This window comes from Dipodomys spectabilis, unplaced genomic scaffold (genome assembly GCF_019054845.1).
Source record: "Dipodomys spectabilis isolate Male_0828 unplaced genomic scaffold, ASM1905484v1 ptg000018l, whole genome shotgun sequence".
In the NCBI taxonomy this organism is placed as follows: Eukaryota; Metazoa; Chordata; class Mammalia; order Rodentia; family Heteromyidae; genus Dipodomys; species Dipodomys spectabilis.
This window is the reverse complement of record NW_024870695.1, coordinates 1,960,748-1,975,464: the sequence shown is the minus strand read 5'-3', so window position 1 is coordinate 1,975,464 and position 14,717 is coordinate 1,960,748. Positions and strand designations below refer to the sequence as shown.

The 14,717-nt window shown below is 37.1% G+C and overlaps 1 protein-coding gene across 1 annotated transcript; it reads right to left on the bottom strand.

Moving 5' to 3' along the window:
• Window positions 1-4,851: 4,851 nt before the first annotated feature.
• Window positions 4,852-9,298, bottom strand: LOC122103278 (olfactory receptor 1468-like). Its single transcript, XM_042673810.1, has 2 exons — window positions 8,383-9,298; window positions 4,852-4,853 (listed from the first exon to the last, which is right to left on the bottom strand). Coding segments are annotated over exons 1-2 (918 nt in total).
• Window positions 9,299-14,717: the final 5,419 nt, after the last annotated feature.

Below are 14,717 nucleotides of genomic sequence, written 5' to 3'. Positions count from 1 at the left end.
ATTGCAGCATTATTGACCATAGCTAAGATATGAAATCAACCCAGCTGTCCCTCAGTAGATGAATGGATCAAGAAAATGTATATATACACAATGGAATTCTATGCTTCCATCAGAAAGAGTGACATCACCCCATTCATAAGGAAATGGAAAGACGTTAAAAATCACATTAAGTGAAGTAAATCAGACCCAAAGGAAGTTGTATGTTTTCCCTCATTTGTAATAACTAGAAAATATCTAGGATAGTTCTAGAAGAGGATCAAAATAGCTCAATAACTATATACGTATGACCATATAAAATGATGCTAATTGAAATGAGCTCCAAGATATGGAAACAAGAGATTGTATTGTTTTGGTTTTTTTTTAAATGTAGCAGTTATTCCTTTTTTCTTTCATTTTTTCTTTAGTTTATATCCTTTTGTCCCTGTTTTTTTATTTTGATATCCTTTGTTTTATATATAAGTATCTGATTTGGGGAAGAGAAGGAAAATCACAGAAATGGTGAGACAAAGGACAAAGGGTAACCAATGCAACAACAATACTCATAAGACACTGTGCTGGAAATGAGTTTTACAATTGGTCAGGGGGAGAGGGAGGAGGGAAGTTAGGGGGGAGGGAAAGCAGGAGAAAATGGGGGGGGTAACACTGTTTGACAAGAAATGTACTCATTTCCTTACTTATGTAAGGAACCCCTCTGTACATCACCTTTACAATAAAATAAAATAAAAAGGAAACTTCATTACAATGGCATGAAGAATGGATATTCAGTAGCATTGAAAATTAGGTGCAAGCACTAAAGGAAGCAATAAGCTCCCTCTGAGGGAGGGAGTTTCACAATGCAAGGTCTACATAGTAATCCTACATATTAATCCCATGTAGGATGAATATCTGTTAAAGATGTCTCTATTCTCTTTTGCTGTGCATTGTTTGAATTTGATATAATCCTATTTGCTTAGTTCCTTCTCTTGTTTCCTGAGCTACTGAAATCTCATTTAGAAAGACCTCAACTATGCCAATAGATTCTAATTTGCCTTATTTTTCTCCAGTGGTTTTTGATCCATTTTGAGCTGATTTTTTTTTTTTTTGGTGAAGGTATAATTTCAGTTTCTCCATGCAAACATACACTTTCTCAGACCAACTTTTTTTCTGTTGTACGAATTTTTATGCCTTTGTGAAAAATCATATGACTGTATCTACTTAAGCTTAGTTCTGGAACTTGTGTTCTATATGCTAATGTGTTCAGTACGTCTGCTCTGTGCTGGCACCATCCTAATATTATCACTATGGCTTTGTAGTCTAATTTGAATTCAGATATTGAGATACCACTAGCATTGTTCTTTTTAGGATGTTTTCGGCTGTTCAGGGCCTTTTTGCTTCCATAGGAATTTTAGGGTTGTCTTTTCTATTTCTGTGAAGATTGTCATAGAAATTTTGATGGGAATTGCATTGATTTTATAGATTGTTTTCAGTAGTATGATCATTTTAGCAATTTTTATTATCAACCCATGAACATTGGAGAGCTTTACTTCTATTGTCTTCTCTATCTGTTTGTTTTAGTACTTCATACTTTTCATTATAAAGGTCTTTAATATCCTTAGTAAAATTATACTTGTGCATCTTTTTAGGCTGTTGCTAATGACACTGATAAGATTTCTTTTTCAGAAAGCTTATCGTTGATAGATAAAAGAGCTAGTGATTTTTGTGCGGCAGTTTTGTATTCTGCTGCTTTCATGAAAAATTGGTTGAGGACCAGCATGGGTAAATGTTAGTGAGGCTCTTGAAATAATTTAAGATGCACTAGCTATGTGGTGAGTGCATCCATGTTATCCTAGCACTTGAGAGCTGAGGTAGGAAACTTACAAGTTCAAAAACATTCTGAGAAACATAGTGAGAGACTATCTTGAAAACTCCATTAAAATAGAAATTACATAATTTTCTGGGGAAATGGATGCAATTTGAGATGATTGTGTTAAGTGAGATAAGTCAGTCCCATCAAGACAACCATTGAATGTTTTCTCATTTGTGAAAGCTGGAGGGGGGCATGGGAAGCAAGGACTTGAAAGGAAAAGGATGATGAGAAAGAAGGAGAGAGGAGATAAGAAAAGGAGCATAAGAAGAAGAATTAATACAGTCATAGAATATAACCAAGGTAAATTACATGCATGCATGGAACCATTCTAATTGCACAAAGTAGGGGATTCACTTTGTATAATTTAGCAATGTGGTTTAAAATGCAATAAGAAAAAAATAAGCACTAAATAGAAAGCATATTCGTAAATTAATAAAAACTAGTAAAGAATAAGCAATGTGAAAAATGTTCAGCTTGAGTTACAAAGGAAAATACAAATTGAAAACCAATATTTGATCATTGAATGACTGCATGATGATCATATTTCTAAGTTATGGATTTTCTATGATGATAGCTCCAACCAATGAGGAAAGCATCAGATACCAAGTTTGGCTAAAAAGGAAAAAAAAAGAAGAAGAAAAAAAGCAGAATAAATCTAGGCCTCTATTACTCCAGTACAAAACTTAAAATGGATTTAAGATTTAAATAGAAGAACTGAAACTGAAATTAGGAAACGTCTGAAAGAAAGCATAGGGCAAATACTTCAAAATACTGCAAAGAGGCAAGAATTTTTTTTTACATAAGACCCCCAAAGCACAGGAAAAACACCACAAATGGATTATTTTAAACCAAAAAGGCTTCCACACAGCAAAAGAAGCAATGAGCATTCACTGGGCAGATGAGAAGGAAAATGAGGACCTTTGTAGGAAGCTCAGGGCTCTACACAGAGGTTTGAAGGACTCAGCAGAACATGACAGCATGAAAGAAATGAGTTTGTAAATGCTATTACTTTTTTTCAAATCCATAATTCCACTTTTTTCTTTTAAATTTATTGTAAAGGTGATATACAGAGGGGATACAGTTACATAAGTAAGGGAGTACAATTCTTGCTAAACTTTGTTACCCCCCCCATTTTCTCCTGTTTTCCCTCTTCCCGCCCCCCCCCCCCGCAAGTTATAAAGTTCATTTCCAATACAGTGTCTTGTGAGAATACCTGTTGCATTGGTTCCCTCTTTGTCCTTTGTCTCACCATTTTTGTGATTCCCCCTCACATCCCCAAGTCAGATAAACTTACACATAAGACAAAGGATACCGAAATAAAAACCAGTGAAAAAAGGTGATAAACCACAGAAAAAAAATGAAAGAAAAAAGAAATAACTGCAAACAGTACACAAAGACAAAAACCTCTTGTTTCCATATCTTGGAGTCCATTTTGATTAGCATTATTTTATATGGTCCTATGTACATAGCTATTGAGTTATGTGCTGCTCTGCTAGGACTATCCCAGAGATATACTAATTATTACAAATAAGGGAAACCATACAGTCTATGTTTCTTTGGGTCTGGCTTACTTCACTTAATATCATTTTTTCCAAGTCTTTCCATTTTTTTTACAAATGGGTGTATACCATTACTTAAATTTTTTTTTTTACCATTTTTAAATATATTTTTATTGTAAAGATACTGTTCAGAGGGGTGACAGTTACATGCGTAAAGTAATGAGTCCATTTCCTATCGAGCATTGTTACCCCCTCCTTTGTTTTTTCCCTACCATCCCTTCCCTCCGCCCCTCCCCAACTCCTCGCTCCCTCTCCCTCAAAGTTGTAAAGTTCATTTTCAACATAGTGTCTTGCACATCTTGTTGTTTCAATGGGTCTCCCTGTATCCTTATTTCAGCATTTTGTTATTTCCCTTCTTCCCCCCCTCCCCCCGCCAAATTAGAAAAATGTATATATAGTAGGGTACCAGAATCAAAAACAGTGAAAACAAGGGTTATACCGTGGGAAGAACATACAAAAGAAACAAAAAATCACATAGTACATTATAAGTACATTAAAAACAACAGCAACAAAGATAAAACCTCTTCTGTTCCTATCTTGGGGTTCATTTCACTTAGCATCATCTTATATGGTCATGTGTACATAGCTTTTGACCCTTTCTGCTTGTCCTAGACATATACTAGTTATTACAGATAAGGGAAACCATAGGACCTATGTTTCTTTGGGCCTGCTTTACTTCATTTGATATACCATTACTTTTAAGAGATAACTTTTAAGGGCTAAGATTGGAAATATGTCCCATGCCATATTGATGCAAGAGTTAAAAAAGAATGGCTATGTTTAGTCTTTTGAGGAACCTCCATGCTGCTTTCCAGAGTGGTGGAAAGCTTACATTCCCATCAACAGTGTAGTAGCATTTGCTTTTGGCCACATCCTCACCAGCACTTGGTATTATAGTTTTATTGACAATGGCCATTATAACTGGGGTGAGGTGGAATCTCACAGCAATCCCACTCCTGGGCATTTATCCAAATGACCACAAACAAGGCAACACTAAAGCTCCCAGCACAACCATGTTCATTGCAGCATTATTTACCACAGCTAAGATAATGGAAATCAGACCAGATGCCATATAACAGAATTTTATGATTCCATCAGCAAGAATGACATTGCCCATTTGTGAGAAAATGGAAAGACTTGGGAAAATTTTTTATTGAGAAGTCAGCCAGACCCAAAGAAACACAGACTGCATGGTTTCCCTCATTTGCAATAGAATATATCCTAGAATATGTCTAGGATAGACTTAGCAGAGGATCACAATGGCTCAATACCTATGTGTATCTGACCATATAAAATGATGTTAATTGAAATGAACTCCAAGAAATGGAAACAAGAGGTTTTTTAGCATTCTGTTTGCAGTTATTTCCTTCTTTTTTCCCCCTTTGGTTTATTTCCCTTTGACACTGTTTTTGATTTCTGTACCCATTGTCTTATATATATGTTTATTTGTTTTGGAGAAGGGCAGGGAAATCACAGAAATGTGTAAGTGATATTCTTTGACACTATGTTGGGAATGAACTTTACAACTTGGGGGGCAGGGGAGTCAGGCAGAGGAAGTGGGAAAAATGGGGGTGGAGTAACACTGTTCAAAAAGAAATGTATTCATTACCTAACTTATTTAACTGTAACCCCTTTGTACATCACCTTTACAATAAAAAAATTTTAAACCATTAAAAAAGAATGGCTATTCTTAAAACAATTCTAGGCAAAAAAAGACAATACGGGAGGGATTACGATGCCAGACTTCAAACTCTATGATAGAGCCATAATAACAAAGACAGTTTGGTCCTGGCACAAAAACAGACCCAAAGACCAATTGAATAGATTAGAAGAGCCAGAAATAAAACCACATGCTTACATTCAGCTAATATTTGACAAATAAGCCAAAGACATACAGTGGAAGAAGCACAGCTTCTTCAACTAAACAGGGTGGCCACGTGCGGAAAACTAAAAGTGGGCCCCAGCCTGTCACCATGCCCAAATATCAACTCAAAATGGATTAAAGACCTTAACCTCAAACCTGAAACTCTGAAACTACTGCAGGACAGAGTAGGAGAGACACTTGAACTTATAGGCACAGGCAGGAACTTCCTGAACAGAGTCCCAGCATCACAACAAATTGGAGAGAGACTCGACAAATGGGACTACCTTAAAATAAAAAGTTTCTGCACAGCTAAAGACATAGCAACCAAACTAGAAAGACAGCCAACTAATTGGGAAAAAATATTTACCAGCAATATATCAAACAAGGGAATAATATCCAGCATATATAGGGAACTCAAGAAAAGATTCCCTCCCAAACCTAACAAACCAATTACTGAATGGGCAAGGGAACTAAAGAGAGACTTAGAAGAAGAGATAAAAATGGCATAGAAACACATGAAGAAATGTTCACCATCCCTGGTTGTAAAGAAAATGCAAATAAAAACAAATCTGAGATACCACCTTACCCCAGTCAGAATGACCCACATCTTAAATTCAGCCAACAACAAATGCTGGAGGGGATGCAGAGAAAGAGGAACTCTATTGCACTGCTGATGGGAATGTACACTAATACAACCACTTTGGAAAGTAGTCTGGTGGTACCTCAGAAAGATAACCATAGACCTTCCCTATAACCCAGCCATACCACTCCTAAGCATCTATCCTGAGCAACAAGTACCAGGATATAAGGACACATGCCTCTCCATGTTCATTGCAGCACTGTTCACAATAGTCAGGATATGGAAACAACCCAGATGCCCCACTACAAATGAATGGATCAAAAAAAATGTGGTACCTATATACAATGGAATATTATGCAGCCATTAGAAAAGACAAAATCATGGCATTCGCAGGGAAATGGATGGAACTAGAAAAAATCATTTTGAGTGAGGTAAGCCAAGAGCAAAGAGACAAACAGCACATGGTCTCCCTGATATGAGGATGTTAAATGCAAAATGTAAGGAGATATGACAAAGTAAACAGGGCTTGAGAAACAAAGGACCTCCACTCATCTTGTTGTATCATTACTAAACGACCTCATGCTGCTGACCATATATATGGTATATATGCACACATCTGAGGGAAACTAGGAGGAAGACACAGAATCAGAGGGAAACTGGAAAACATAAAACAGAGGGGCCCATCAGCTGCACTGGACATTGATGGAAATGAACTAAGCAACTCAAGGACAGCCATAGGAGGGAAGGAATGAGAGGGATAGAGGGAACAGCTTACACTAAGCAAAAGGAAAGAAATGTACATATCACCCAATGCGGAAGAAATAGCTGTATTGTCAAAGATCATAGAATTCACAAACTTTATAGACAATGATAATGACAATTTGCCTCATGAAGGCTAGAATATGTTTGTGACTTTAAGTATCACTAGCTCACAATACTATGAAATTTGTGAAATTTATGTAATCACCTAATCACAATAATTAAAAAAAAAGAATGGCTATTCTTATTTCTGAAGTGGGAAACAATGAGAAGAAACTGTAGAATCAGATAGTCTCCTAACTTCCACAGGCTCAACTTCTAACAGTCTGTGATGAGGGGAGTTTGACTTCACATTTTCAGCTTGCAAAACAGTAATGCGAAATATCAAGCCAAAACAGCGGATACTACAAAACAGTTAATAGTATATTTATACATACTTTCTTATCATTTAAAACTGTTTTATTTCTAACCTCTAGCTTATTTTCCCAGTTTTAAGGATATGAAATCTGCGGCCCCTAGCTATTAATTCAATCTAGGCAAAATCAAATTGGATAAATGATACTCTGATAAGAGAAAAACTTGTTTAGCATTAGGACCAGTTAGAAAAGGCAACTTAGAATTTAAAGGAAAGAAGAAGTAGGGAAAGGTAAAGACCAACTGATATAAAACTTTGTTCAGAACATGTAGGAGACACTGGAAGGAGACTGTGAGTTTGAGAGATTTGGATAACATTGAGTATTAATCTAAGAACATGCAGCACTAATTTAAAATGGTAGCCCATACCCAAAGCAGATAACTTAAGGAATGAAGATTACATAAAACAATAGTTCTTACTCCATACTCTTCCAAGAGCATCCGGAAAAATGAAATGCAAGGTATAGCCAGATACTGAGTAACTCAGACCACAGTTCCTAGTTCTACTACCCAAAAAGTCTCATCTCTTTTATGTATTAGATAATTAGTAGCCTCTCTGTCTCTGTCTCTGTCTCTGTCTCTCTCTTTCTCTCTCTCTCATCTCTCTTCAAATGGCTGTACACAGGGTTACAATTTAACATACTCAGTTATATGTAGAGTGCATCTTAATCAAAGTCGTTTCTTCCATCATTCTCCCTCTCCCTTTCACCTACCCATTCCACCATCTGCCAATCGTTTCCTTTTCTACCTATGCACACTGACTTTTACGACTGTATTTGCAAACCATTCTTTTTTTCCATTCATCTGCCTATTTCCCACTAACCCATCATCCCATTCAAAACATATTTTAGCTTCATAACAGCTATTTTGTTAGGCTGTTGATTGCTCATATATTACATTGTGCATATACTACATAGTTAGTCAGCTTGGTTATGTATATATGCATATGACCCTGCATATGTTTACCTGGAGGATGTTATTTTGGATCTACGATCCCCATATGAGAAAAAACATTTACTCTTTGTCTTTCTAGGCCTGGCTTCCTTCATTCTGACTTTCTCCAGCTGTATCAATTTCCCTGCAAATGACATCATTCTTCCTGACATATCAATAAAATTCCATTGTGCGTGTACATATGTATCTGATTTTCTTGACCTATACATCCATTGTAAGGCATCTGGGCTATTTCCCTAACTTGGCTATTATTAATAGTGCTGCAGTCTTATTCTCTATCAACACAAGTTCCCTGGTGAGGAAAAAGCTGGGAATAATATTCCACTATCAACACCCACACATTTTTAAAAGCTATGTTAAAATCCAAAGTGTTACCATTATCGGCGGAACGGAATTTTCTTCTTATAAAATATTCTCCCCAGGGCTCCCTTCATGTCTCTGTTCCTGAGGCTGTAGATGAAGGGGTTCAGCATGGGGGTCACCACCGTGTACATCATCGCCATGACAGTCTCCTTCACGGTGGAATTATTGGCTGATGGACATAAATAGAGAGCACCAGCTGTCCCATAGAACAGTGACACCACTGCGAGATGGGAGCCACAGGTAGAGAAGACTTTGCGGATACTTCTAACAGAAAGGACCTTGAGGATGGAGGAGACAATTCGTGCATAGGACATGATGATGAGTAGAAATGGAGTGACAATTATAAGACATCCCATGATAAATATCACCAACTCATTGACATGCGTGTCAGAGCAGGCCAGCTTCACAAGAGCAGACAAATCACAGAAAAAGTGGGGAATCATGTTGTTCTCACAGAATGACAGCCTGGCCACGAGCAGGGTGTGCAGCATGGCATGCAACGTGGTCAGCAGCCAGGACAACGCCAGCAGACCCCCACACAGCTTGGGGCTCATGATGCTGGTGTAGTGTAAGGGGAAACAGATGGCCACATAGCGGTCATAGGCCATGGCCAAAAGGAGAAAGCTCTCCAGGTCTCCAAAATACAGGAAGAAGTACATCTGTGTCAGGCAGCCTGTGTAGGGGATGGCTGGGACTTGGCTCTGCATGTTCTGCAAGAGTTTGGGCATTGTGACTGAGGAGAAGCAGAGGTCAGAGAAGGACAAGTTGCTGAGAAGCAAATACATGGGTGTGTGGAGCTGGGGGTCCAGTCGAATAAGGACAATGATGAGGAGGTTCCCCAGGACAGTGGTAAGGTACATGGCTAGAAATAGGGCATAGAACAGGCGTTGGTGCTCAGGTTTGATGGGCAGGCCCAGGAGGAGGAACTCTGAGATGATAGTTTGGTTTCTTTCTGTCATGCTTTGTCTCCAGTATATTTACAAGAAATAATTTTGTTTCCTGTAAGTCCAAATAAAAATAAATGTATGTGCATGTTTATGTTCTGTTAAGTGTTCTCAGTAATTAATCCACCCTCATCACAGCAATTAGAATCTCAAAACACCTTCTGCCTATAATCTGTACAAATTTAGCAACTCTCAGTCATTGATATTTTTTCAGTTTTGTATACTTTCCAAAGCTTATTATTTATTAGCTTGGGAGAGACAAAAAGCATTAAGTTTTCCTTACCTGCCTGATTGATAATCCTAGCCAACTCCAGCTGATGGTCCTAGAAGTTTTTTCCATATTTTTTCTTCTTACAATTCTATATATACTCCCAAGAAAAAACGAATCTACTTCAATGTCTTACATTACCATTTAGCACTCAGGTATCCATGGCTCTCTAATCTGCAAAACTCTGTATTCCATTTCTTATTTTAAAAAAATTATTAAGTAGTTATACCATAAATAAAATAATAGAAGTTGTAAGAAGTGATATTTAATTCCTACTTCATAGAGTTGCTACTACATTAAAATAATGGGATTACTAGAGAATACATGGCATGATAAGTAAAAATACTTATTATTCTTTTGAGAGTCAAAATCAATTTTATTTTTTGTCTACCAACTTGCAGATGTTCTTTTTTATTGTTATTATAAAGGTGATATACATAGGGGTTACAGTTACGTAAGTCAGGTCATGAATACATTTCTTTTTAGACAATGTCACCTCTTCCCTTCTGCTCTCCCAGTTTTCCCTCCCATCCCCATCCACAGGTTGTATAGTTCATTTTCAACTTAGTGTCTAGTGAGTATCACTGCTGCATTTGTTTATCCTTTGTCCTTCCATTTCTGTGACACTCCATTGCCCTCCCAAAGACAGATAAATGAACAAACAAGACCAAAAGAAAAAGAAACAAAAGCAGGAACAAAGAAAAAAATACCTCTTGTTTCTATTTCCTGGAGTATGTTTTGATAAGTATTATTTTATATGATCAGATGCACATAGGTATGGTGACTTTGGGTTCCTCTCTTAAAAATATCCTCCTTTGGTCTCACTATGTGTGAATGTCTTGAGTTCTGTGCAATTTACCATGTTCCAATGTATATTTAGATCTAGATTCTGCATTACTTTTTTTTTTTTAAAGATAGAAGGTATCTATTAATTAAAATACTTCTACAATGTGGCAACATCTTGGTAGGCTGAGATATGACAAAGGGGCATTACCATACCTGAAAAATTATTCAGCAGGGCACAAATTGCCAGGAAACCAAGCCCTTCAGCGTGGAAAAACGATAAGGTATAGGAGAAGGAAAAACAATCAATTGGTTTACCCTCCTCACACCTGTCTAGATGGCAGTGCCATGACCCTAGATTTGGCCACCTTTTACTATTTATAAGCAAGGAATTATCAGTCTCTCTAGTCATCAGCTATATCTGCCCTAATTCTGCTCACATCTCCCTTCTAGACATCCCTGGGCCTACGAGGATCTGGATCCCAGCGGAGTCCAGATCTAAGGACACGATAATTACCCAAGACCTCTCTAGGACCAAAGCTGTTAAAGTCCCCTAGAGGTGACCCATTATAATCACTAATCACATCTGACTGACTGTTCTACTTTTTTGAAAAGTTTTCTTCAATAGTGTATAAAAGTCATTATTTCCCCTATTCCTTCCTACCCATCTCATCAAGTTTCCTAGTTCACCTTTCAGATATATGCATTCAGTATTATGGCTTTTTCTAGGATTCCTCTTTTCATTCATCTGTTCTACCCCCCCTCCAGTTTCCACTCCACTCAGTCAAGACATGTTGCAGTGTCACATCTGAGTATTGTTTTAGAAGGGTGGAAATAGAAACTCATTGGTAGATTCAGACTCTTGACGGTTCAGGGAATGGTCAGGAGTTATGTTGGGCTGTAGCATACATTATAGGTGGTAAAGGATTATTTAAAAAACAAAAATGGCTGAGGGGCTGGGGATATGGCTCAGTGGTAGAGTACTTGCCTAGCATGCACGAAGCCCTGGGTTTGATTCTTCAGTATCATGTAAACAAAAAAAAAGCTGGAAATGGTGTTGCAGCTCAAGTGGTAGAATGCTAGCCTTGAGCAAAAGAAACTCAGGGACAGTGCCCAGGCTCTGAGTTCAAGTCCCAGGACTGGCAAAAAAAAGGCTGAAAATATTCACAGGCCAGACTGTGAATGACTGAAAATATCTTAGGAATATGTAAATGTTCATAAACACTAATACAAGAATTATCAGTACAAGAACCATCCATGGGGTCCAAACAGAATGTCACTGTGAAAAAATTGCTTTGGAAAGATTGCAAGTGACTGTCTCTGAGTATAACATTTTTTCCATGTGCACAGGAGATAAACCTTCTATGAACAAGGACCAGACTTTTCTGAAGTTTCATTTACATTACTTCTTTAATTGCTTATTTTTGCCATAACCATGGAACCATAACCAAATCAAGGTCATGAACAATTAATCCTACATAATCTTTGAAAATTTTTGTGCTTACATTTAAGTTTCTGATTCCTGCAAATTTAATTTTTAATTTTAATTTATTTTTAATTTAATTTTCTAGATTTCATTCTGGAAAAGTGGGGTTCATTTGTCCCAGCACAATTTGTTGAAAACTTTTTTTTTACCATTGAATAGCCCTGGACTTTTTTTTTTCTTTGTTGGTGTAATACTGCGGCTTGAATTCAGGGATTAGTCCTCTTGTGTGGCATTTTCACTGATGGCCGAGGCTCTACCACTTGAGAAAAGCCTACATGTTCAGCTTTTGACTGCGTATTGGAGATAAATGTTTCTCAGATTTGTCTGCCTGGGCTAATTTTTAACTGTGATCCTCAGATCTAAGCTCCTAAGTGGCTAGGATTATAGGTATGAGCCACTGGCACCTGACTTAGCCTTGACATTTGTGTAGAAAGCTAATTGATCTGAGATCAACCGATGTGTGGATTTATCTTGGATGATCAGTCTATTGCATTATTTGTGTGCCTGTCTTTTCAGCAGTTTTGTAAAATAACTTTGTGACAAGTTCTGAAATTGTATATGATGAAACATCTAATTCAATTATTTTGGAAATCTGGGGTATCGCAATTCCTTGTGTACTTTGGGGAGCAGATTTTTCCAAAATAACTATTAAGATTTTGGTGAGGATTTCAGTGAGTCTATAGATAGCTTTGGTTATTATCAACAGCTTAACAACATCATTTTTTCCTAACAACGAACACAGATTTGATTTATTTAAGTCTTTGATTTCTTTCAACAACGGTTTGTAGCTTGCAGTGAATGAATTTGTACCTCCTTAGGAATATTTATTATGATGTATTTTTGTCTCTATGGTGTTATTATGAACAGAAGTATTTTTATTTGCACATTAAATTGCACAAAGCGCATGGTTTCATTATGACACTTTCAAATATGACTATAACTTACTTTCTTCGTGTTAATTTATTATTCTTTCCATTTCCCTCAAGTCCTCTTTTGCCTTCCTCTCACCTCCATTGGATTTCATCTTCCACATAACAGTCCTCATGCTTTCATATTTTTAAAAAATCTGTATTTCACATGAAAGGGAAAAAATATATATTTATCTTTCTGAGTATGGCTTATTCTACTATTTTTCCCACAAATGACACAGTTCTCACTTATAGATGCATAGGACTACAATCTGTACAGATACTTTTTCTTGGCTAATTGTGCTGCTAAGCTCCTAAGCATGTTGCATAGCTTGGCTATTGTGAGTAGTGCTTCAAGAAACAGATGTGCAGGTATGTCTACTTTATGGTGGCTTTGATTATTTTGGATATATACCCAAGATCTTACAGTCATAAACCAGTTCTATTTTTAGTTTTTCAGAAACCTCCATACTGATTTCCACAGTGGGTACACTAAGTTTACATTCCCACCAGCAGGGTGTGAAGGCTCCTTTCTCCTTGTATCCTTGCAGCTTTGTGTGTGTGTGTGTGTGTGTGTTTGTGTGTGTATCTTCTTGACAAGAGCCATTCTGACTTGAGTGTGGTAGAATATCAATATAGTTCTGATTTGCAACTCCTTTAGAATTAAGTATGTGGAACATTTCTTCATATATTCCTTCTCTTGAAAACTGTTTAACCATTTGCCTGTTTATTAATCGGATTATTCATTCTTTTGGTGTCTCATTTTGGAACTCTATATATTCTGGATATTAATAGTGTATACAAAGAATAGCTGGCAAATTATTTTCTCCAATTCTGTAAAGTTACTTTTGATTCTAGAAATAACTTATGTGATGCAATATATTTAATGTTTTGCAACCCCAGTTTTCAATTCTGTTCTTATTTCCTGATATATTGGAGTTCTGTTCAGAAAAAAATGATCTGTAACTATACCTTCATGGTTTTTTCTCTAGCAGTTTTCAAGTTTCTGTCCTTACATTAAGTTTTAAAATCCACTTTGAATTCCTTTTTTTATTGTAAAGATGCTGTACAGAGGGGTGACAGTTATGTAAGGCAATGACCACATTATTTGTGGATCATTGTTACCCCTTCCCTTGTTGGTGTCCCACTATCCCTTCCCTCCCCCACCTCCCACACTCTGCCCCACCCCCACCCGAAGTTGTAAAGTTCATTTCCAATATACTGTCCTGTGGGTATCATTGTTGCAATGGGTCATCCTGTGTCCTTGTTTCAGCATTTTGTTATTTCCCTTCCCCTTCACAGATTAGATAGATGTCTATACAAGATGCATGGTACCAAAAATCAAGTGACAACAGGGGATATACCATAGGGGGAACAACATACAAAGGAAACAAAAAACTCCACTTAGTAAATTTAAAACCACAACAACACAGACTTCTTGTGTCCATACCTTGGGGTTCGTTTCACTTAGCCTCATCTTATATGGTCATATGTACATAGCTTTGGAGCTTTTCAGCTCATCTGATAAGATTATCCTATAAGTATACTAATTGTTTCAAATAAGGGAAACCGTGGGACCTAAATTTCTTTGGGACTGGCTTACTTCTTCCAAAAACAAATCCTCAAAGAAACAACTACCCCATCAACAAGTAGGCTAAAGACTTAAAGAGAGACTTCTCAGAAGAGAAAATAAGAATGATCAATAGACACACGAAGAAATGCTCAACTTCTCTGGCCATAAAAGAAATGCAAATCAATACAACATTGAGATTTCACCTCACTCCAGTTAAAATGGCTGTAATCAAGAAATCTAATAGTAACACATGCTGGAGGAGATGTGGACAAAAGAAAACCCTACTACATTATTGGTGGGAGTGTAAACTTGTTCAACCACTCTTGAAAGCAATATGAAGGTACCTCAAAAGACTACACATAGCTCCCTTATGACCCAGTAATCCCACTTTTGGGGATTTACCCAAATGATCACAA